The sequence below is a fragment of the Phytophthora ramorum genome (assembly GCF_020800215.1).
Source record: "Phytophthora ramorum isolate Pr-102 chromosome Unknown Phyram_PR-102_s0003, whole genome shotgun sequence".
NCBI lineage: Eukaryota > Oomycota > Peronosporomycetes > Peronosporales > Peronosporaceae > Phytophthora > Phytophthora ramorum.
In genome coordinates, this window is record NW_027150649.1 from 3,939,880 (window position 1) to 3,963,433 (window position 23,554).

The 23,554-nt window shown below is 55.3% G+C and overlaps 8 protein-coding genes across 8 annotated transcripts; 4 read left to right on the forward strand and 4 right to left on the reverse strand.

Moving 5' to 3' along the window:
• Positions 1-6,038: 6,038 nt before the first annotated feature.
• On the reverse strand, positions 6,039-6,515 carry KRP23_4300 (uncharacterized protein; the record flags this gene model as incomplete). Its single annotated transcript, XM_067889240.1, has 1 exon — positions 6,039-6,515. The coding sequence occupies one exon, from the start codon at positions 6,513-6,515 to the stop codon at positions 6,039-6,041; it is 477 nt and encodes a 158-aa protein (XP_067748418.1).
• A 1,211-nt stretch (positions 6,516-7,726) lies between these two features.
• On the reverse strand, positions 7,727-11,521 carry KRP23_4301 (4-hydroxyphenylalkanoate adenylyltransferase; the record flags this gene model as incomplete). The annotated part of the gene is made up of 1 exon (XM_067889241.1): positions 7,727-11,521. The coding sequence occupies one exon, from the start codon at positions 11,519-11,521 to the stop codon at positions 7,727-7,729; it is 3,795 nt and encodes a 1,264-aa protein (XP_067748419.1).
• A 250-nt stretch (positions 11,522-11,771) lies between these two features.
• On the reverse strand, positions 11,772-13,739 carry KRP23_4302 (uncharacterized protein; the record flags this gene model as incomplete). Its single annotated transcript, XM_067889243.1, has 1 exon — positions 11,772-13,739. The coding sequence occupies one exon, from the start codon at positions 13,737-13,739 to the stop codon at positions 11,772-11,774; it is 1,968 nt and encodes a 655-aa protein (XP_067748420.1).
• A 1,794-nt stretch (positions 13,740-15,533) lies between these two features.
• On the forward strand, positions 15,534-16,280 carry KRP23_4303 (putative WRKY transcription factor 19; the record flags this gene model as incomplete). The annotated part of the gene is made up of 1 exon (XM_067889244.1): positions 15,534-16,280. The coding sequence occupies one exon, from the start codon at positions 15,534-15,536 to the stop codon at positions 16,278-16,280; it is 747 nt and encodes a 248-aa protein (XP_067748421.1).
• Positions 16,281-17,077: 797 nt separating this feature from the next.
• KRP23_4304 (uncharacterized protein) lies at positions 17,078-17,461 on the reverse strand (the record flags this gene model as incomplete). Its single annotated transcript, XM_067889245.1, has 1 exon — positions 17,078-17,461. The coding sequence occupies one exon, from the start codon at positions 17,459-17,461 to the stop codon at positions 17,078-17,080; it is 384 nt and encodes a 127-aa protein (XP_067748422.1).
• A 457-nt stretch (positions 17,462-17,918) lies between these two features.
• KRP23_4305 (putative WRKY transcription factor 19) lies at positions 17,919-18,608 on the forward strand (the record flags this gene model as incomplete). Its single annotated transcript, XM_067889246.1, has 1 exon — positions 17,919-18,608. The coding sequence occupies one exon, from the start codon at positions 17,919-17,921 to the stop codon at positions 18,606-18,608; it is 690 nt and encodes a 229-aa protein (XP_067748423.1).
• Positions 18,609-19,061: 453 nt separating this feature from the next.
• KRP23_4306 (Protein DETOXIFICATION 51) lies at positions 19,062-20,813 on the forward strand (the record flags this gene model as incomplete). Its single annotated transcript, XM_067889247.1, has 1 exon — positions 19,062-20,813. The coding sequence occupies one exon, from the start codon at positions 19,062-19,064 to the stop codon at positions 20,811-20,813; it is 1,752 nt and encodes a 583-aa protein (XP_067748424.1).
• A 428-nt stretch (positions 20,814-21,241) lies between these two features.
• KRP23_4307 (Protein DETOXIFICATION 37) lies at positions 21,242-22,999 on the forward strand (the record flags this gene model as incomplete). Its single annotated transcript, XM_067889248.1, has 1 exon — positions 21,242-22,999. The coding sequence occupies one exon, from the start codon at positions 21,242-21,244 to the stop codon at positions 22,997-22,999; it is 1,758 nt and encodes a 585-aa protein (XP_067748425.1).
• Between the last annotated feature and the right edge of the window lie 555 nt (positions 23,000-23,554).

Genomic DNA, 23,554 nt, shown 5'->3' on the forward strand with positions numbered 1-23,554 from the left:
CAAGCATGTACTGCGTGTAAAGCGGCAAAAATTAAATGTTATGTTGCACAAAAAATGGAATTTACATAAACAGTGTCATCAAACCTCTTCATCTCAGCGGAGATTCTTCATATACGTAACAAGCGCGTGTGGAAAAGGAATAATTTCTTTCTTGCCTTGCCCCTTCAGTGTTCTGCTGGTCTGGGCCCCATGAAAACTCATAATTTTGGCTGTCTTGGCGACCCAATCGCGGAGATTGCGGCGGGGGTACCCTAGTTGACGAGCGGGGGTAGCTTCGCCGAGAGTTTCGATAAGCTCCAGCGCATAGCTCTTCTGAGTGATCATGTACGAGCGTTAGTTGAGGCCATTATGGTCTCAAAACCAAAATGAAGCGCACAGATCGCTGCAGTTGTTGAACAGTCCATTCATTTGGCGCGAAACAAGCATCGATTTTACTGGCACATACAAAATATAGCCATCTGATTGGATAATATAAAGTGCTAATGTACTGAAGCAGGACGGCTTTTGTAACCACCTTCTCCGCCTGTCTACGTCAAAATGGCGTGTTTTGGGTCGGGGGTTACTCACCGTCGTTGTCTGTATATAATTGACTTTTCTGATACGCAGATTTTGCTGTTCACGGAAACTACACATTCACATTTAGCCCGCCCGCCTGTTCACGTCAGATCGAAAGGCATTCTGCCAGGCTTGCGTCCTCCATCTTCGACCTCAAGACCGTTACAGGAGCGACCAAGAAAGCCGATTGTGAAGCAGGCTTCTACACGAGCTCGACCATGCTACCAACACAAGTGAACTACTTGGCTCGGCAAGAACGATTCTCGACTAAATTCCTCTACGACGTAATACTCTCGACGAGTTAAAACGCTTTCTAAATCCCCAGATTTTGCGAGGACCCCAAGAAGGCCAAGATGTAGAAGAAGCCCAAGCCGAGCCTGAGATGCAGCCTCGTTATGAAACCAGTATGACGAGCCTAAGAAACCCACCGGCAACGCATCCGAGCGCTCCATCGCCCAATCACCGACTTGAACGTGGCAGCTCAAGCCCGGAGTGTTCTCTGCAAACAGCGGAGAGGAATACCAGTTCACGGCGCTTTTGGGACAGCGTTTCGTCGAAGGTGAGCTCAAAGTGCAAGTCTAGTGGATGTCCACTTGGGAGCCCGTCGCTAACCTGGACAGGGCTGGTGTTGCAGCATTGCAGCGAGAGCTGCAGGTCAACGCTGCCCAAGGCGCATCTAGGCACTTGCAAAGTGTACTCACTGCTATTCTAAAGGCGAATACAGAAAAGGTTGTGTACGTATTTGGTCAAATTGCTCAATATCTCTCTCGTGTAACTAAAACGCGAATGTCTTATTACATAGTAGGTTAACGTTCCACATCTGTAGGCTACAGCCTCAACACTACCAGGCTACAGATTCCATGTCAAAAGGCTACAAAATACCCACACCATTAGGCTACAGAGGACGCACTCAAATAGGTTACAGAACATTAACACAATCCGTCTAATGTACACCGATATAAATCAAATACATACAAGTATACAAATCTCGGCAGTATGCAGCGACAAGAATCAAACAAGCGACGAGAGAAAGAAGACGAGGTGTGACATTTATCCCTTTAGACTATAGACAAACAAGCGTATAATAAACATTGCACGAGTTACTCAATCAGACCACAGTAACGTGTGAAATATAAAGCAAAACCTATCGTGTACACAGTAGACAAGCCTTCAGCGACATTCCAGTGTTCTTGGGAGCGCTAACAGTCTCCGTGTACTCGGTGTCTCCGCGACAAAGGTTGGACTGATGCTGCATTTGTCCGTCACGCTGTTTTTCTAGAGCAGGTGAACGACTGGTTACGGCAGTACCATGTAGAGACGGGCGTGTTCGCAATCGTACAATGTGTAACCATGCGACAATATGAGTGATTTTTGTTCGTGATCTTAGTTGACCTGATCTGCCTTTGATCAGTTAAGAGTGCTATCCGAGCAACTCGCTGGGGGTCCGGACCGGCCACGACGCCCTTCCCATCATGAACTGCTGCAGGAACGTGCCGTCGCCGCCGATGGTGAGGGTGGCATGACGTAGTGGAGTAGTCATTGAGACGAGTTAGCTAGTCAAAGAGCAGCACGCATGGTATGCACCGAAGGCGCTCACCATGCCGTCTTGAATGAGAATGGGTGAAAACGCGTTTCATCCAATGAATGACTCGTATTGCAAACACGGTATATTTGAATAAACTACCGTGGGCGGGGGTTGAGCTGTTTTTGCAGGAGGAGGTGTCCCTACTGCACGAAGAAAGTTAAGCAGATCCGCGATGTCCATGGTGCTATCGGATCTAAAGATACTAAAGGTGCACGTATATAATATTTCAGTGGTTCCACAAGGCTCCAATTATTGTGTGTGCTTTATAAAACCAAGACCTTGAACAAATTGAATGTTTTACTTGTATTTGCAACCTGTGTAGCGGGTTAAGGAACAAGAGATAGAAAGAGAGGCAAAATTAGGATATTTAATGGTATAGCAAATTTCCAGTGGACGTTAATATAATTTAAATTGCGAACAAAATGATAATTTCGTCATTTCGGGGGAGGGTGAAAATGGAGACAAATTTTTGAAAGCATGCCGCCACACAAAAAAAGAATTTTAAGCATATCCCAGTAGACAACGGCTCGAAATGAGCGTAAGACGCCCTTCATTTGAATGGAGTGCTTTAATAAATATTCGTACATTGGTTGATACTATATGTTCTATTTGACGTCGTCTCAAATGCCCACTAGAAGGCTGTAAGTGGTTCTCTGACAGACAGCAAAATATCGCTTTTCTCTTTGGTTGCGTGGGGCTGAACCCTGCACCACTCAGAAAGTAACGGCTCACAAAGCCGGCTGTTCGAATTGGATAGCAGCCGACCCCCCTCCCCCCCCCCCCTTCCCCTCATGGAGGATGTCAATGAGGATGGCACTCTGTCATTTGTTGCCCACCACCATTCTAGATGCAATGAACGATTGTTGCATCGTCATGGATGATAGACAGATTTGACGATTCGGTGCCGGTTGTGGCAAACAGAGTTCAAACATGATGGAGACTCTGTCGATTGCGTCAAGGAGCAACAGCGGGTCAAAGGCCAACCATACTACCAGCGGCCAGGAATGCATGTGGTTGAGAAGGAGCCACACGGGAGTAGATCGGATCGGAGACAAGTACCGGGTAAGAGCAGTGCCTTTAGGCACGCCAGGCAGCAATCAGAAGTTGCGCTAATCCTTAATGCTCGCTTTTCAATTTCCAACTTCTACTAAACCGGTTCGCGATAAAGTAAACTTTCGCCGACGGCGGGTTTCAGAGAACGGAACCTGTTTCGAAATCTGAGATGGTGAGGTGCTGAAGATCAGTTCACGTGGGGTGCCACGGCACGACTTCAAATGGATTTGAATTGACGACCCGGATGCACACGTGTTGAAGTACTTCGAGCATATGAATACCATCGTGGAAAAGAAGAGCTACATAGTTTGATTGAGAGTGCTGACTATACAGTCCGGAACGAAGATTTAATATGAAGACGCGCTGTACGATACCAGTCGAGAGCCTACAACCGGCCGCGACTCTCGGGAGGCACGGGAAGTAACGCATGCTAATAGGAATCATACGGATTGAGGCAAGAGCGTCAGACCAGGATCGACCAAGCGTACAAAGAATACGTAGTCGACATCATTGTCGGGGAGTGGCAACACAGCTGGTGCAGCTGACAAGGACGCTAGATTCGAGTCTCGGAAGCCTAGCGGTCGGTCACCACCGAATGGCTGACCGCACTGCAAGGGGTCCCATTGAGTATGTGATTGTCCTAGCTTGAGCGAAGAAGACCGGGTGGCGTATGTGAAGAGTCTACGCAACCATGAACAGCTCAACGCCAACTATACAGGCCTCGGACTCTGAGAGTGTTTAATCATGTCCAATTGATCGAAGCTGTGATAACCCCATCTGGTGTTTATTCGGGAGCCGGCAAGCCACTATTGCCGCATATTGTTGTTGATGAGCTTGCTTGCGTGACAGGTGCTATTTGAAGGCGCTTTTTGCAACAACTGCAACCGTGGTGAAAACACGCTGTGGTATTACATTAGGCTTTAATGTTGAACGCCTTGACTGAGAATCGATTAGTAAGGCTCCAGACATTCCCGATTGGTTCTTAAGAAAGTTTATTCATTGTGTTATTGCTGCTGGAGACTGAAATGTTCTTTAACATGTCTATTGGCATGCCAAAAAATGAAACAAGATATTTGCTTGAATAAGATGCTAGTATTCTACGTCAAAGCGTATACCAGCCTCACATTTAGTGGTCCCTCTGAAGTGATGCCAATTAAAATTAATACTGAGAGGGACAAAACACAGTGATACATAACAAGAGTCGATGAAAAATAGTATATAGACGGAGCAGTGGATATCCAGGGTGAAGACGTATGGGATGGAGGCTGTCCTTACGATGATCTCGTTTTGGTTTGCTTCAGTCAAGAAGCCAGCAACTGTCGCGGGGGTCAAGTTTGAACCTTGGCTAGACAGTGTTAAGAGAAGCGAGGTTTCCACAGTCTACACGGCGAGCGCAAACAATGCGTGCGATTTTCTAGCTGCGTACTAGAGTTCAAGCTAAATCGGTATTTGATAGCAACCTCGGTGGCCGGAGGAAGAATAGACCAAGCACGGTAAAGCAACGGTTCGGGCCATATCCAAGGAAGCAAGTGTCTGAATGTATCGAGTTTGTGAACGGACAAAATCCCCGTCAGACTCCACCTTCTGCGTATCACTCCGTATTAGGAGATACCGTCCGGCCATTTCGCGAGTTGACGAACAAAGCGTGGTGTTTCTCTTGATCGGACGCAAATCCGTGAATTTGGCCAGATTGGGGCTGTTGTTGGGCTGTCGGAGCTGCACCATCTGCGTGTTGAACTGGTTAGCTCCGTCTCATAGCATGTCAGAAAGTCCTGCAAGTTGTGTCGGCGACTCGCACTACTAATCACGGCACAACCAGCTTCGTCGGAATTGGACAATTGGTGCTGTAGTTGACGCCGATAATTAACAAATCCACGGGAGAGTGTCTTGTTGTAGAGGTCTACCACATGCTTGAAATTGCAAATCTGGCCGTCGGTCGTCTGTGGTCCATCGTTTAGTGGTAAAATTGAAAGCCAACGCCGGCAGAAAGTACCACCAGAAACGTAGACTACTAACACAGCGAGATAATGCTTCGAGCCAAGCATCCACCAGTCGAAAAAAATCGCCCATCTCGACTTGTAGTACTTTGCCCAACTTGCCTGCAACAAATTGCATTGTTAACTTCACCACCTTGAACGTCACTGGATGCGGACATTGACTGGGTCAGTGAGTCATCAACTTCGCACAACGGGTGATTACACTGGACGGTTCAAGACATCCAGTGATGGTTCACTGACACTGACACGAGCCTGAACAACACAATTAACCCCCTCTCATCACGCTGGGCAGTAGCCATTTCGGCCAGGTTGTCGGAGTGATTGGTCGCCATCTAAGAAAAGTGGATGGGGTAGCCTGTTATGGGGCCTGATTGCGTCCACATCTGATAGATGCAGAGGTGATGGCGGCTCCGTCTGATGATCAATTAGGGTTGCGCAGGGAGATGTTATAAACCTGGAGGTGTGCGTCATTTGACAACATCATGAGCGTAAGATTGCGCTCGGTGCTATTGGAGGATTGGTGTCGTTGACGAACTGCGGAAATCGAATTCTCAACTCGAATTGGAAACACATCATGACTCCATCAGGTCTGCTCGCGGTGGTTGTTGCATTAGGGCGGAAAAAAATTTGATGTTGTTCCACAGTGAAACCGATTCCTAGTTGCCGCTACATGACGAGCGAACGACGTGGCACAAGCGCATCCGCTTGTGGAACACGTCCGTGAAGATGTGGTCGCGGTGCTGTCGGCGTCGGTGGTGGTGCAGCTCTGCCAGCTGCGTCGCCGAGAAGTTGCATGCAATGCACGCGAACGAGGTCACTTTGTGAGCGAACACTGACAGTGTCGCCAACTATGAGGCAGCAGCTGCGGAGGTGTCGCTCTCATCGGCGGCAACGGCTGAACGTGAACCATGGGGCTCGCTCGTCCAGTCGTCGGGCAGCATGGGCATGGTGGCAGCAGGTGGCGCGGCGCCGGCATCGTCGGCGTCGCGTACAGCATCGTCGTGGTCGAGGACAGCTTGGGCTTCGTCGTCGGGGGCGTGGTCAGCGTCGTCTCGGGCGGTAGGAGCGGCGGCAGCGGGCTGTGCGCCATCGAGCACGGACAGCCAGTCGCTCGTGGCGGGCGGCGCGGCGATGCCATCGTCGGCGCTCATGTAGCCGGCGTCGCCTCTGTCGTCGTCGCTCAGGAAGTCGCTGTCGACGCTGAACACGTCGTCGTCGTCGCGCGCCGTCACCGCGCTCGAGGCCGTGCTGCTCACCAGTGACGCCGGCGGCTGCGAACCACTGGACAGCGCGCGTCCGCGCGCGAACAGCGAGAAGATCGCCATCGACGCTCGCAGCACGCACTCAGCAGGCACACGAGTAGAATGTAGTTACACGGAAGCAGAAGCAGGAGCTCCTACAGAGTGTAGGGGATACGAAGGGGAGCGTGGGGGCGGCGCACGCGCTCATCCCCGCTGACAAAAATTCTACTGAAAAGTAATTCGAAATCTTGCTTGGATTATCTATTGATCATAGAGGTCCTTTTACCTGATCTTCTGCGAATGCGTTAGTCGTCGCAAATATAGCATATTAATCGCCTTTCTGTGTAGCTCGGCTGTAAACAATGGTATTGGAGTTCTTTCAAAATACTCGTATTGGGAAAGGTATTGCATATACAAGCATTCAGACCTCTTTGTAACCCTTAATAAACTATGGATAAAATATCCAGACAATATGCCAAACAAGTACACAAACATCCGAAACGAAATTAGAATTTTTGCTGATAAATGTTATCTGTCAAAAAAAATATGTTCCGGAATTTGAAATTTGTCTGATACAAAATGAAAAACTCAAACGACGTATCAGGCAAATTTCGTTTCGGTGCTTGAGAATAGTCATAAAATTCCTGACATTAGAGTGATTTAATACAGCATTAATATGTCAGGAAAATGTTTGGGGTTGGATCGGTATAAGTGATCTTGATTGGCTACTAACTGGTGCGCTTTATGATATATGTGCGAATAAGGATATCAACGATGCGGTACAGGCATATGATATAGAGTTTGGTGAGAGATGGGGTTGAAAAATAAGAGTGGTAATGTTTGGGTGGGGGCGGCGCACGCGCTCACCCCCGCTGACAAAAATTCTACTGTGGAATTACTCAAAAGAGCATTCCTGAACCCTTACAGCACCGGAGTGCAAGGGGCCTGCTCCGGCTCATGTCAACGCCCTCATTGAGCAACGTCAAGCACCAGTCAGGTAAGTATGATTTGGTATTGTGATTAATGCCATATACCTTTACTGCTCATTTGCCCTCACGTACAAGTTGCATTTCGCTGGCGTTTTTCAATATAATGGTAAACTGCTTTCAACCAATGGTTAGCACTTCTTGTGCCTTGAAACAGACTTTGGTGAAAACTTTGGAGTGAAAATATCTATTCTGCAACCCGAAATACTCAGCGTTATCATGACACTTGGAAGAATGCTTGCAACTATCGTCGTGAATCAACTTAATAGCCGAGTCATGATCCTATCGCTCTGTCAAGCACGAGACTGGTTAAGCGACGGTCGACTTGGCCTTGGAGCTTTTTTTCTTCTTGGACTTGCGCTTCTTGCTCGTCTTAGCAACGCCATTCGTTGAGGTGGATCCATTGGTAGCTGGAGCACCACTCACTGCCGCCGTCGTGTTCGCGTTCGTGAGACCCTCGTGAAGATAGGTCTTCAGCGCAAGAACAGTGTCTTCCAGCTGCTTTGGCGTGTGCAGCGCCGAAATGAAGAAGCGTAGGCGACACTTGCCTTCCTCCACCGCAGGGTATACAATGGGTTTCACGTTGATCTTGTGCACTGCCAAAAACTCGGACGCCTTGGCAGTTGTGATGGTGCTGCCAATCATCACAACCACGACCGGAGCACCACGGAAGGTGTTCTCGCCCATCGGGATCTTGTGCTCCTTGCAGAGGTCGTAGAAGCACTTGCTCCGATCCTGCAGGGTCACGGTGCGCGACGCGCCTTCTGTCATAAGCTGAACGGATTTCAACGCAGCCGAACCGCAAGCAGGGGCCAAGCCAACCGAAAAAACAAAGCCACCAGCGCAGTGCTTCAGATACTTGATCAGTGTTTGCGAGCCGAGGATGAAGCCGCCAACTGATCCCAGCGCTTTGCTCATGGTGCCCATGCGCACATCGATGTCCTTGGGGTCCGCATTGAAGTGCTCGCAGATACCACGACCCGTAGCTCCCATTGTACCGAAAGAATGCGCCTCGTCGACGAAGAGTAGCGCCTTGTATTTCTTCTTGATCCGGATCATCTCATGCACGTCCGGGATGTCGCCATCCATGCTGTAGACACCCTCAATCACAATCAGAACACGACGGTACTTCGTCCGCAGCTTCGACAGCATGCGTTCAAGCGCCTTGGTGTCGTTGTGAGGGAATGGCAGGATGGTAGCGCCACTGAGGCGCTGTCCACTCACACAAGAGTCGTGGTTGAGCGCATCGCACAGGATCAAATCGCCCTTGGACACCAGCGCATCGATAGTCGTGACGTTTGATACCCAGCCACCGACAAACAGAATGCTGGCATCAGCGTTGAAGAACGTGCACAGGGCCCTCTCCAAGTCAACGTTCACTTGTGTCTGACCCACAATAGGAGACGAACTCATGGTCGTGCCGTACTCATCAATGCCCGCCTTCGACGCAGCTGCTACCTCAGGATTCGAGGCATTACCGAGGTAGTTGTACGTGTTAAAGTTCGTCATCCGGCGCTTCTCGGGCGTGAGTGTCTCCAGGAACGGGACACGCAGTCCAGCACTTTCAAATTGTTTCATCTGTCCGAGCAGTCCCTGGACTTCCGGGAAGCTATCGATTTCGAAGCAGCTAGAGTCGATCTCATCGACGCTTGTCGCCGTCTGCATGGGTCCCATGCCACCTTGGTCATCGCCCTCCTGACCACCAGCAAGATCTCCAGACGCCAAACCCGGTGCATGTGCAAGCTTGAACGGCGTATCGTACTGAAAAAATGCAGATGGCGATACAATGCATCCAAGGAATTCGCCCAGGTCCGACGACAATCCAACAATCGCCACCGAGTCCATGCCAAACATTGCCCATGGCGTGTTCGGGTCAATCTCAGCCGGGTTCGCCGTCGCTGCAATCACCTCCGAGTTTTCCGACGATTCGGCATCGCCAACTGCAGTAGGCATTTCCATTTCCTGCGCCACATGTTCTAGAAGCCATGCAAGGATTTCGTCAGGTGTCTTCAGCTCTCCAGACGCCTTGCTATCCTTCGCTGGAGTATCCTTTTCTTTCATTGGCTTTGCTGGCGCAGGAGAAGATGCCAAGTTGGCGTTGTTTCCCTTCGCCTTGTACTCGAACAGAGGCTTGGTAAGCGTACCATCCAGGAAGTGGGTCTTTGAGGCACTGCGCTGGATCTTGCCACTGGTGGTCTTCGGGATCGTCTTTTGACGCAGCAGCACAATCGCCTCGCACTTCAATTGGTGCTCTGAGAGAACCGTTTTGATAATTTCGCGGCAGATTTCTTCAAGCATCTGCTGCGAGGATCCATTTTTCACTTCCGCAACTACCACAAGGGCTTCCTCGTCGCCTTTTTCGATGGAGAAAGCAGCAGTACATCCAGGACGAACGTTTTCGTGCGCGTGCTCAACCGATGCCTCCACATCCTGCGGGCACACGTTACGACCGCGAATAATGATGAGATCCTTGAGACGGCCAGTAACGAAAAGCTCGCCCTGGCGAAGGAAGCCCATGTCACCGGTGCGCAGATACGTATTTTTCGAGTTCTTGTCGCCCACGATCTGTGCGCGGAACATTTCCTCCGTGTACTCGGGGCGGTTCCAGTAACCAACGGCTACCGATGGACCTTGCACCCACACCTCGCCGACCTGCAACTCGTCAAGAGCCTGTTTGGTGTCCGGATCCACGATAGTCACGCTAAACGTTGGCATAGCCTTTCCACAGCCCACAAGTTGCATAACCTCCGTGGCAGCAGGCTGCTTGCCCTTTTTGGAGCTCACCACAGCAGCCTTGCGCTGCGTCTCCAAGATGCGCTTGTTGACATCCAGCAGCGTCGGCTTCTTGGGAGGCTCTTGCCCTGTACACACAAGCGTCACTTCCGCCAACCCGTAACCGCAATTGAACGTGCTGGGGTCAAACCCAGCTCCACTGAACTTGGCCGTAAACGCATCCAGCGATTCGCGGCGAATAGGCTCAGCCGCACAAATCGTCTGCTTGAGGGTACTCAGGTCCATCTCCGCCGCCTGCTTGTCACTGGTCTTCCTGGCCGCCAGGGCGTAGCCAAAGTTGGGCGCGCACACGTGCGTGGCCTTATACTTGCTCGCCGTGCGCATCCAGAGCCCCGGGTCCTTGATGAAGCTGATAGGCGACATGCTCACGCATCTCGCAGCCGTGACGCATGGCGTGATAATAAACCCGACCAGGCCCATGTCGTGGTAGCTCGGCAGCCAGCTCACCATCGTGTCCGTGGGATCGATGGTCTCCCATGTCTTGAGCTGCGCGCGCAAGTTTCCGTGCGAGATCATGACAGCCTTGGGTGCCGACGTGGATCCGGAGCTGTACTGGAAGAACGCCACGTCATTGGGCGTCAGCGACAGCGCGTCTTCCTCGTCGTACTGCGCCACCAGCGAGTCTGGCAGACTGTCGGTGGTGATCCACTGCAAGTCGGCGGGCCACGCCGTCCTATCCGTGGAGAAGTAGCCCTTGACGGTGGCCATCTTGCTGGCGAGATGGTACGTCGTGTTGGTGAGCACCACGGCCGCGCCAGAGTCCTCCACCAGTCGGTTGAACTTGGGCAGGTCCTTGGCCAACGTACCGGGGTACGGCGGGTACACGGGGATGCCCACGACGCCGGCGTACAGGCAGCCCCAGAAGGCCAGGGCGAAGTCCAGGCCCGGCGGGAAACACAGCATCACGCGGTCGCCCTTGGTTACGTGGGCCTCGCGCTGCAGCGCCGCAGCCACTTTACGGGCCGCGCGGTCCACGTCCTCGAAGCTCAGGTTCACGCTCTCGCGGCCCAGGTCGTCCAGGAACGTGTACACGATTTTGTGGCGCCACTTGTCGGCCGCCGCGCGGCGCTTGAGCTCGGCCACCACAGGCTCCGTGTTGACTGCCACGCCATTGGCTACGACGACCGGATGCTGGACCGCAGCGGCGTTTTTCTTCTTCCCGCGGCGTTTCTTGCGCGCTGGCGCCGCAGGCTCCTCGGGCCCGTGCTGGCGCTTGGTGCAGTGCGCGCCCAACGCCGCCACGGAGGCCACGGCGGCCAGTGACGCTGCCGCCACCACCTCGAAGGCCACGTCGCCCAACAGCGAAGACATTGGAAGAGAGGGCGGTGATTGAAAACCGCTGGAAGTGTGTGGTTCAAGCGACTGTCAAGCACGAAATGGCTCAAGGCGTTGGACACTTTGACTTTTGTATGAATATGTTTTGGCCAATAGAGCGGCGACAGCTTGCGCAGTTTTGGTACACAATATCAGATTCCCCTCTTTATTCACATTGCAGGTTTCCAAGGTGTAGCCATGTATCAAGATCACTTCAACTTCAGCTTTACTATCAGATGGACCCATATCACCGCTTGTGCAATCGGCTGAACGTCGGCATGTTGGTACTGCGCGCGGCTGGCGGCGGCGACGGCATCGGGGCAGTTCTGGACTGAGTCGCGGTCAGTCTCGGTAGCGTAGCGTTGTGGCCAACGACCAGGCCAGGTCCAGGACGTCGAGCGGCTCCGGGGACAACACTGGTTGGCGCCGTGTTCCGCTGAATTAGCGGCAGCTTATTGGTGATCTGCGCTGCCGCTGGCCCTGGTACAGTGCGCTGACCTGATACTTGCCGACCTAGCGCTGCTGTACGAGCCGGAGCCGCAGTGCGTGTTGTCGGCAGCGTAGCTCCGTCATATCGCTGGGACGCAGCGGGTTGCCGAGTGTTCGCTCCAATGACAGCGCTGCGAGTAAATGAGCGCTGGCTGCGACTGGAAGTAGCTGATGTTGTGTTGAATCTACCAGTGAGTTTGCTGGTAGTTGGTGGCAGGCGCTGAAAGGCCTCTTTTCGTTTCGTAAAGCCTTTCTTGATGTCATCGAGTTTCTGGAGGTGGGAATTTGCGATACGCTTTCCCGAGGCTGCACCAAGTGTGGGGGCTCTCACTCGAGGCGGTGGGGGCAACCGCTGCTTTGGGATCCTTGCGGAGGCTGCTGTGGATGACTTTGCTGCCGCTGTGGAGGCCTTCCGCTGGTTTGCAGCGGCGCGCTTCTTCTCGAGCCAGCCTTCAATTACTACATCCTGTTTGCAAGACTGCTCGCGTACCTCCTTTGCTTTCTCATTCTTGAGGAAATTCCGCCGTTCACGGTCCGTCATGCGCCGAAGCTGTCGTTGCTTGCTCTCTGGGAGGCTTGTGAGGAACGTGTCCGTCTTCGATTTGGTCCGATTCCCCGCATTGTTGTTGCTGTTGAGCGCGCGCTTCTTCGCATTTGCCCCCGCTGTTGATCCCTGTGCCCGTCGTGTTGATGCTATAGTTGGTTTATCCCTGGCACGCATCTTTGTGGCCCCAGTGACGGCGTACACAGTCCTGGAGGGCTCATGCAGTCCACCGTTCGCTCTTCTTTTTGCAAACCGGAGCCCGCCCGTTGCAGCGTGTTGTTTGGACCCGGCTGTTCGACTGGAAGTGCTGCCATCTCGAACATTGTCGAGGTCGTCCACCGCCAGTCCAGCATCCTCCAGATGTCTAATGCGCTGCTCAAGCTCCATGAGCCTGTCCAGACTACTCACCACGCTGGCGTTGTCCTGCGCAGCCTTGCCACCTCCAGCCATTGCAGCACGGTGATACACACTACTACTATTGCCTCGATCCCGTTTGCCCGGAGAGCCTCCTTCTTCATCTTGGTTTGACCCCTGTTGGCCTTTAGGCAGCATTTTAGACCGACTGGTGCCATTTCCACTTACGTGCAGCTCGAGCATCTTCTCGCGGTACTGCTGACGCCTCCGTTGCATATCCTCTCGCTGCGTCATCGACTCCTTGAGCTTTCGAAGATGCTGAATGTGACGCTGTACATCGTCGTCGAGCTTGGCTTCGTCGCGCTGACCCTTGGCCTCAAGGTTACGAAAGAACTCAGTGTTCACCTGTAGTGGCTTGAGCTGCTCTTCCTCAATAATCTGCTGCGCGCGTTGCTCTCGCTCTTCTCGTTCGCCCTGGGTGAACGCACTCGCGAACTGCGAGTCTTCCTGCTTGATCTTGTTGGTCTTGATGATGGCAGCCTTGAGGGCTGCTTCATTCGCGAGTTTGTGCCAGTTCAACAGCTTCATTTCCTGCTGTAGCTCCTCCGCCTGCGAAATTGGGGCTGCTGAGGCGGTGCTGGCTCCTCTTGGCATCACTTTTCGACTTGTATTCGTAGCTGCGGTGGCACCGGACCGAGAGCTTAACGCTGCTTGAGCAGCTTTCCCACTGTCGGAGGTGGCCTCCAACCGCTCGTCATATTGGCCGTCACCGCTCTGGTACTCGTCCAGCTCACGCACCCAACCCGAATAGTCTGCGGCTACTGCCATGCCGCCACTTGCAAGGGACCCGTAGAGCTCGGCGTAATGTCCGAACCAGATGCAATGGATTGATCAGAGCGATTCTCGAACATGGAAAGCAGCCTGGATAAGGACGGCGTCTAAATAGCGCCACCAGGCCCCCTTATGCTGTTTATAGCTGGCATGGTGCTGGAGGGAGAGGAAGCATGCAAATAGCCACCCAATCGCTGCAACCTGCGTTGGGCTGCATTTGAAGAGGCAAACCAGATGAAGCAATGGAAAGGGTATAGGTCCCAGCGTGCAAAATGCCAACACGCGTGTTATATTCCTGGCTGCTGGTCAAGTTTGATGTTGTGTATGTCACCGCTATTGCAGGTGTTTACTTGTGACAATCGATCTTTCCTGAGTATGTTTCCTCCGGCGCAGGATGACCTCCCGCTTGCAGCGAGCCGCAGGTGGATTCCGTCCGATGGCCGTGCAGCCCTCCGAGGCACGCGTTTGCCGACGGCTTCCGCAGCGGTATCACGTATGGATGCACCGCCAACTGGACTGCAAAGTCAGAGGTGTCGACAATCGAGTGGTGCTGGCCGTTGCGGTGGATACACAGCGTGTGTCGGTCCGAACTGCGAGACCTTCAACCAAGAACGCTTGATGAGTTTTCCGGCTCCACGGCGGACTTGCAAGGTTACTAACGCGTGGGGCATCCATGGCAAACAGAGCGATGCGCTGGCGCTGCGGCCGAGCCCCAGCCGGCCGACGAATCTCCCAGCGGTCATGCCGTTGGCGTGAAAGATGCATCGCTGGATCGGAAACTCCGGATCTCTTTGCGTGGGATCAGCACTTCACCACCAGCGAGATTCGAGCGGATACCGCCTGGCTGGCCAAATCGGTGCTTGCCCTTCGGAGGACACATGCGACAGTCGCAAATTGCCGCTGCAGCGACGTCCAGTCGCTGGTCGTCAGCGCTGCGCTGACCTAGAAGGGGCAAGCACCCGAGGCCCAGCAGAGCACGCGCTGCGATGGCGAGGACACCCTCCCGCTCCAGCGCGATTTTAACCAAGCCAAGCACAGCGACAGCGAGGCGATACGCCGCGTGCCTCGGGCCAATACTGGAGGCGACTTGCAGCAGCCATCAGAATGTTTTGGTGGTTCGCGAAACGATCCTGGCCAAAACAGCACAGCAAACTTCAGGCCGCGGCTAGCAAAATGGGTCAGCAAGACGGGCAACATATTGAGTATCGGGGGCGGGATCACTTCGCTGTTGGCGACCTCCTTCACGGCCTGGCGCTGGCGCTCATTGGCGAGCGCGAACCGCGTCGCAGCTCCACGCGCGGCAATTGGCGGGCAAGGTGCCGTCGTCATAACCGCTCGGTGCCGGTTCTGGTGTTGGAGATCGGGCGTAAAAGGGCGGCTCGGAGCGCGTCTCTTGACATCGCGCGCAGCCATTGGTTGAAAAGGCGCACGGTGTCCACGTAGACGAAAAGTACGGCATCCGTTGGAGCATTCGCCTTCCGGTGTAGCCAATTAGCTCCGCTAGTAGCGCACAGTGGCAAATGCATTTTCCGGGGGCTGGACATGCCGCGGTCAGGCGCCTCCATTTGCGCTATCGCCGTCACGGAGACCAGTTGCCACTCTTGCATTTAGCGCGACGCCCGCACGCCCGAGCTTCCCATTGGGCCTCGCCACGCCAGCGCTAAACCAGCTCCGCACGCTGGCCTCAGCCCGCACCCGCCTCAAGTCCAGTCTCCTCGCAGTGACTTCTGCCTCTGCCTCCGCACTGCAACCGCCACACAACTCAATTCGCGGCATTTAACACAAGCCACCATGGCCACCACCGCCAAGACGCACTTGGACTTCATCCTCAACCCCGTGGACGCGACCAATATGCACGGCCTCGCACCGCTGCTGCCCAAGACCTGGAGCGCGGACTCGCCCAGCTCCGTCTCGGGCTGGAACGGAGAGCAGGCTGTGCTGTCCGCGCTGCTGCGCTCCTCGCCGCGCACCCCCACGCTGTGCTGCAAGCGCGCGGCACCGCAGCCACTGCTCGCCATGACCGCCGACAAGAAGACTCGCACGGTGCTGCCGTCTATCTTTGCGGGGCTCTCGTCCCCGACAGTGGAGGCGGTCACGAGCTCCGAGGGCGAGAACTCGGATCTCGACAGCCCCAAGAAGGCCGGTATGCTCAAGAAGAAGACGCGGCTCTGCAAGGAGAAGGGCTGCACCAGCCTCGCGGTCTCACGCCGCAGCTGCGTGCGTCACGGCGGCGGCTCGCGCTGCACCTTCGAGGGCTGCACCAACGGCGCCAAGCTGCGCAACCGCTGCTTCCAGCACGGCGGCTCCACCATCTGCCTGGCCTCGGGCTGCAACAGCAAGGCCAAGCGCTACGGCTACTGCTGGTCGCACGGCGGCGGCCGCATCTGCAGCTCCGAGGGCTGCGTCAAGGTGGCGGCTCAGGGCGGGTCGTGCTGGGCGCACGGCGGCGGCAACCGCTGCAAGCTGGAGGGCTGCAGCAAGCGCTCGTACCAGAAGTACGGCTACCACTGCAAGGCCCACGCTGCCTACAATGCGTAAGGCTGGGCCTGCGCCGCCTATTTATTTGGACTGAAGCTGCATGGCTTCCCGTGATTGTTTAAGCATATTAATATGCAAGTTGCCTTGATTGACATAGCAGTCTTGTTCGGTCTGCCCGAAGGGGTCCTTGTAGAAAAAGTCTCTGCCGGGAATTCTTGCTCCAGGGTATCTCAATGAGGTCCTAATCGAAGCAAGGATCGCCTTCGGATCTTCGTTCAAAATGACGTCCTTGCAACAACGGAAATGCCGTCACGGTGCGCTGAGCCTACCAGAAGCCACGAGCGACGTGAATCACGCCGTGCCGGTTTTCGAACTCGTTGACAGCTCGGCTGAATCAAATCAGACCGGCGTGTCAAACTGCGTCGTTCTCCATCCGAGAACCCCCATCATCGTTTTGTTCTTTGCATGCATGCATGCACGCACGAAGCCCACGCGAGAAAGACTCAGTCTTAGACTGCGGTTCGCACCTGCAGCGCTTGCCACGTCCTCGAGCGCGTGGTCAACGGGGTCCGGCGCCATGACGCGGCACGCTCGGCCTCGCGCGATTGGCGGCGACGGCCGCTGACGCTGGAGGGCCATCACGCCGGCAGAAACAAGCCGCTAGCGGCAACACACATCAGCGTCTACGCCGACGGCCCTCCCGCTGTCGGCTTTGGACGCCACACCGACCAAGCACTGCAGCACAGTCTGTGCCACAGACTAAAGAGCGATGGTGCCATCGCTTCAAACGTGCATGACTGGAAACTGCAGTTTCTGGTTTGATTTGCGAGCGAGCATTGCTGACAGCACTTTGCTGGTCAACTTGAGCCTTTGCGGTCCACCCGCGCCAACACCGGATTCGCGGCGTTTCTGCTCGTCTGAAGTTTCAGAATGCAGATCTTGCGCAACCACGCTTGCCTTGCCTTGAGCGAGCGAGCAACCACCGAGCATCGGTCATCGGTCCGAGGCGCATTGCTTCGGGAAAGCGAGCCCGCAGTGCATCGCACGCTGCAGGCAGGCAGGCCGCGCGGGCATGAAGCCGGAGTGTTTTGCTGCGCGACGCCCGTTCTGGTGCTGTCGTTAAACGGGTCGAAGTAGTCGCCGTCACGTCGCGGCGCGTCACGCGAGCTGCTCGGGCTTTGCGCGGGCTCGAGAACCGGCACGGCGCAGAGCAGCGAGAAGAGGGTCCCCGTGGGGACCATCCTCCAGCGATGCGAAGAACCAGCGCGCTCGATTCAATCGACGCAGGCGTACGTCGATGCGCACGCGTGGCGGCGGCAGCAATGGTGGCATGTGCAGGCAGGCTTCGTAGCGTCAGCAATAAACTGTGGTGGCTAGCGGAGACATCGGCAATTGATGGAAATGGGTCGACTTAACTTCGACTTCAAGCCATTTCAGCAGCGGCGCCGCCATCTGCGTTGAAGCTGCTGGCCTCCACCACCAGCACGTGGGTTACTGAGCGTTTCCCCATTGGTCTTCCGCGCGGCGTCACGCGCCCCATCCCCACTTGCTCCGGTGCGCGGTGGGCGTCACGCCAAACTCGCGGTCGGCCATTGGCCGGAGCCTGGGACGAGTCCATCCTCATGAAAGTCCTCTCCGCGAGGCACAGACCGCATTCCCCAATTGAAGCGGTCCCCCACACTCGAGGACACTTTCATCATGTTCCGAGAGGACGAGAACAAGACGGCGTTGGCCTTCATCCTAAACCCGTCGTCGCTGCACACGCCGTCGCACGGCAGCAGCAGCGCGTCCGTGTCGCCCTCCATGTCTCCGCTCAGTAAAGCGGACATGGGCATGGCCGACATTGGCGACAACGACTCGGACGTGAGCGAGGGCGGCGCGCGCCTCTCCGGGCTCCATATCGGCGGTCGCAGCCTGCTCTCGGGCAACGCCATCATGGAGAAGCGTGTGGAGCAGCTCCTGGCCATCGGCAACCACCACGGCAAGATGCGCGTGCGCAAGTCGTCCATCTGCGCGCAGGAAGAGTGCCCTCGCGCCGCGGTCTCGCGCGGACGCTGCGTGCGCCACGGCGGCGGCTCTCGCTGCACGTACCCGAACTGCACGCACGGCGCGCGGCTGTACAACCGCTGCTTCCACCACGGCGGCTGCAAGCTCTGCAAGATCGCCGGCTGCACCAGCAAGGCCAAGCGCTACGGCTACTGCTGGTCGCACGGCGGCGGCCACATTTGCGACGCGCCGGGCTGCGCCAAGGTCGCCGCACCCGGCGGCTTCTGCTGGGCCCACGGCGGAGGCAACCGCTGCAAGATGGACGGCTGCAACCGCCGCTCCTACCAGAAACACAACTACTTCTGCAAGCAGCACAACGCCTCGCAGACGAAGGTCCCGTGATGAGAGTGACGGAGAGGTCGACGTGCAAGTTTTTTTTTTATGAGAGCGGCATCCCATGCCACATACACTTCGTGAGTTGTAAAGACAATAAATTATTATTTACGATCACTACGAAGCGCGGTGCGTCCAACATGCACATGAATTGCATGTTGCTGTCGGCAACTCGTTTCAGATTCTGAAGTTCGTGATCCGGACACTTCAAAGGACCGTCCCACCCAGAGGCAGAATTCTGTTGTAAACAGCACTTGACCCAGCAACTTTTGATGTTCATGCCCGCTTCAACTGTCCCTTCATGATCGTGCAAACACCCGCTTGATTGATAGCAAATCGTGTCAAGTGATCGCCCGCCAGCTGGCCATCGCGCCAACTTTTGTCCGGTGCAACCGCAACAAGCTCCTCCCATCTCCATCCATTCATGCAGGCAAAGATAGACTCCACAGTCGCAACTCCGCCATGACGTCGTCTACCAACGCCAGCTCAGCGGAAGACGCCGCGTCGCTGGAGATCAACCTCTACTCGCTCGACGACGACGCCGTTGAGCGGCAGCCCAAGCCGCTGACCGCGACGGACGAGACCCGCCTGCTGGCTGAGATAGATGAAGAGGGCGTCCCTACGTTCCACGAGGAAGCACGAGCCATCTGGAGCATGGGCTGGCAAGTGAGCGTCGCCACCTTCTGCCGCATTTCGCTGTCCACCATCAGCACGGCCTTCCTGGGGCGCTTGGGCTCCAAAGAGCTGGCGGCCAGTGCGCTGGCCAACGTCTGGACCAGCGGCGTGCAGATCCTCATCTTCGGCTTCGCAGTGTCCGTCTGCACACTGTGCGGCCAAGCGTACGGCGCCAAGAACTATGCGCTAGTGGGAGTGTGGCTGCAGCTGGCGCTGCTCTTCCTCGTTGTGCTCTCGGTGCCGGCCATGGTCTCGTTCTTCTACGTGGACCGCATCCTGAGCGTCGTGACGGACGACCAGGACGTGCTTGCGCTGGCCGACACGTACGCGCGCTTTCTCGCGCCCAGCGTGCTGCCACAGGCCATTTACTGCGCGCTGAGGCAGTACCTGCAGGCACAGGAAATCGTTCGGCCTGCAACGATCATTAGCATTGCCAGTGTGGCGGTGTCGCTCGCCTCCAACTACGTGTTCATCTACGGCTGCGGTTCACTACCGGGGCTAGGATTCGTCGGTGCGCCCATCGCTCAGACCCTGTCGTCCATTTTCCAGCCGACGGCGCTCGTGATTTACGGCTTCTGGTACAAGGGTTACCACCGCAAGACGTGGTTCGGCTTCGACCTTCGGGCCTGCTTGCAGTGGGAACGTATGCGCACTTTTGCCTACCTGTCAGCAGGAATGACGATTAATCTAGCGCTGGACGAATGGGTGTACAACGTCATTTCAGCGCTCGCGGGATTGCTTGGCGCATGGAACCTAGCGGCTAACAGCATTCTCTTCAACCTCTGGGGACTCATTTTCGGGGTCTACTGGGGCTTTGGCTTGCCCACGCAAGTTCGCGCTGCCAACTTTCTCGGAGCGAATCGTCCAGTGGCTGCGAAGCGCACCTTGCATGTTGGTTTTGTGCTGGGCGGTCTCACGGCTTTCGTGTCGGCGATGCTCACCTACGTTTTCCGCGACCCGATCGCGGGCTTTTTCACGCACGACCCGACTGTGGTCTCAGCCATCACCAGCACCATGCCTATCTTTTGCGCTGCTGTGTTTGTCTCCGGGTTGCACGTGATCATGTCCGCCGTCGTGGAGGCCATGTCGCTTGCGACGACGTTGGTCGCGATCACGACGATCGGGTCCTGGGTCGTCATGCTTCCAGCTTCTTACTTGATGGGCCTTCAGTGGCACGGTGGGCTGCACGGACTCTGGTGGGGCAGTCTCTGCGGCGAGACCGTCAAGTTCAGTCTGATGGCGCTTGCACTGTGGCATATCGACTGGCGCGAGATGGCTCGCCGTGCCGTGATCCAGTCGGAGGGCGACGTGCTGACTGAAGAGGAGCTGCAGGAGGACGTGCTGCTGCGCTCCGAGCTCGTGCTGCCTTCGACGCCCACGATGGCGGGTACTACACCTGTGCTGGCCATTCTTTCCACACCGCCACGAATCCACCACCACCACCATATTTCAAATGACTCGGGTGCAAAGCGGAATCTACACCGCAACAATTCGTACGGCTCAGCTAGCGCGCTCCAGAACATCAACCGGGAGCTGTAGACTGCACGCGCGCGAGCAAGAGATATCTTTCAAACTTTCGCGATGAAAAAAATGCATAGCGGAGATTGTAGCCATGTCTTGTTGAAGCGATCTTTGGCGTGGCCCACCGAAACTGAACAACTTCAACTTGGGTGCAAGTCTTCCAGCTTATTGTGCAACCACTTCCAGTTTATTGTGCAAGCCAACCATTACGCGAATGGATGTCACGTCCGGGTCCACGTCACGGCAGCGCTGTGAGCCGCACGTTTCTTATCCGTTCGAGGTCGTTTCAGGGAAATTCCTCCAGCGTATTGATAGATAGGAGTGAAACCACTTCCAAGGCAGGCTGACGCTCCCTCTCACATGGGCATTTCCCCGACACCTCGCCTGCAAAAGAAGATCTTTAGCTGCCAGCCGCATTGAGTCCCGAGATCTTTCATCCCATGACAATGCTCACCCTCCCCAAGACGCTCGACGCGCAGTCGGCGTCGCGATGGCGGGCGACAGACGCCAAGATTGTGCTGCAGGTCGACCCCCTCCTCGAGCTCAAGGGTGCAGATGAAAGGACCGCGCTCCTGGTCAGCGAGACGTTCGCCTCTATGAAGGAGGAGGAGGTGGAGGAGCCTTTGCCGACGTTCAGCGAGGAATCCTGCGCGATCTGGAACATGGGCTGGCTGGTGAGTGTGACAACGTTCTGCCGTATCTCGCTCACTACAGTCAGCACAGCGTTTCTGGGTCACTTAGGGTCGAAGGAGCTGGCGGCGAGCGCGCTGGCGAGTGTATGGACGAACGGAGTACAGATGCTCATCTTTGGATTCGCCATTTCGGTCTGCACATTGTGTGGGCAAGCGTACGGCGCCAAGAACTATGCGCTCGTGGGCGTGTGGCTCCAGCTGGCGCTGATCTTCATCACGCTACTGTCTATTCCGGTGATGATCTCGTTCTTCTATGTGGACATTGTGCTGAGATTGGTGACGGACGATGTCGAGGTCTTGCTGCTCGCAGACAGATATGCTCGCTATCTTGCCCCGACTGTTTTACCACAGGCCATTTACTGTGCTCTTCGCCAATATCTTCAGTCCCAAGAGATCATGGAGCCACCGGCAGTCATTGGCATTGCCAGCGTCGGCGTCTCGCTAGTCACCAACTATGTATTTATCTACGGCTGCGGTCCGTTTCCAGCGCTGGGCTTCATCGGAGCGCCTATTGCACAGAGCGTGTCGTCGATTTTTCAGCCGGTGGCGCTTGTCATGTACGGGTTCTGGTACAAGGGTTACCATCGCAAGACCTGGGCTGGTTTCGATCTCGCAGCTTGCATGCAATGGGAACGTGTACGCACTTTCGTTTCTCTCTCGGTAGGAATGACGATTAACCAGGCACTGGACGAATGGGTCTACAACGTGATCTCGGCACTGGCAGGATCTCTGGGCTCGGTAAAGCTAGCAGCCAACAGCGTCTTGTTTAGCCTCTGGGGACTGACCTTCGGCATCTACTGGGGATTTGGCTTGCCCATGCAAGTCCGCTCAGCCAATTTCCTAGGAGCAAACCGCCCAGCGGCTGCCAAGCAGACCCTATACGTCAGTACGCTGCTCGGAGGCATCACGACCTTCGTGTGCGCGCTGCTGACGTACATTTTCCGTGCCCCAATCATCGGCTTTTTCACTGAGGACCCTGTGGTCGCAGCAGACATCAACAGCACCATGCCGATCTTTTGCTTGGCAGTGTTCCTATCCGGGCTTCACATTATCATGTCGGCCGTGGTGGAGGCCATGTCGTTGGCGGCGACATTGATAGCCATCACGACTGCCGGTTCCTGGCTCACCATGCTGCCGACTTCTTACGTGCTGGGGCTTGCTTGGGATTGGGAGCTACACGGACTGTGGTGGGGTGCTGTGTGCGGCGAGATTGTCAAGTTCAGCTTGATGGTGCTCACTTTGTGGCGCATTGACTGGCGTGAGATGGCACGGCGCGCCGTGCGGCAGTCGGAGCGCACCGTCCCTGATACGCCCGACGTCAGGGCAAGCCCCACACCGGTGCGCTCTCTGTTCTCTGCAGCATCGCAGCGGGTTCATCACTTGCCTCGCGACGGTTGCGATAGCAAAGGGACGCCCACAAGGCGTGGCCTCCGGCGCTCGAACTCGTACGGATCGACTAGCAGCACCCACACGAGCCCAGCACCGATCCATGCCATCGCGATTTCGCCGTAGCCCACCCTGGCGCAGGGTAATGTAGCACTAGTGATTGACACAGTACCAAACAAGTCAAAAGAAGACTTTCATACTCTGTTTCGACTCCGTTTTTCAAGACGTTTCTCGCCGTTGCGCTAATCGCTTCGCAGCACACATCTCGTCCGTTGACTTGACGTGTTTCATGTGCGTAAGAATCGTTTTGGCTAAGCTGAACATCGAGGCAGGAAGGCACTTCAACACGTTGAAGTGAGCGTAGCAACGTTTGCCTTCGTGAAGTGGCCCACAAAACTTCAGAAGCTTACTGTGTTTTGCCAAATGTGTGCCCATTTCGGCAGAAAGATCGCATTCGGGCAAGTTCAACCACCTCGCCGTTAAACTTGATCTTCCTCCAATATCGGAAACATATCATCGATTTGTTTCAATACAAAACCACTTTCACTTTCCTCTTCACAATCAATTCCCTGCAAACATCTATATTTCGAAGCTTTCCCGCAGCGAAACCCGCGACCCTTCACGAGGAACTGCCGCCCACATTAGCTTTCGCGGCTCCGAGGACAGGCAACCAACCAGCGC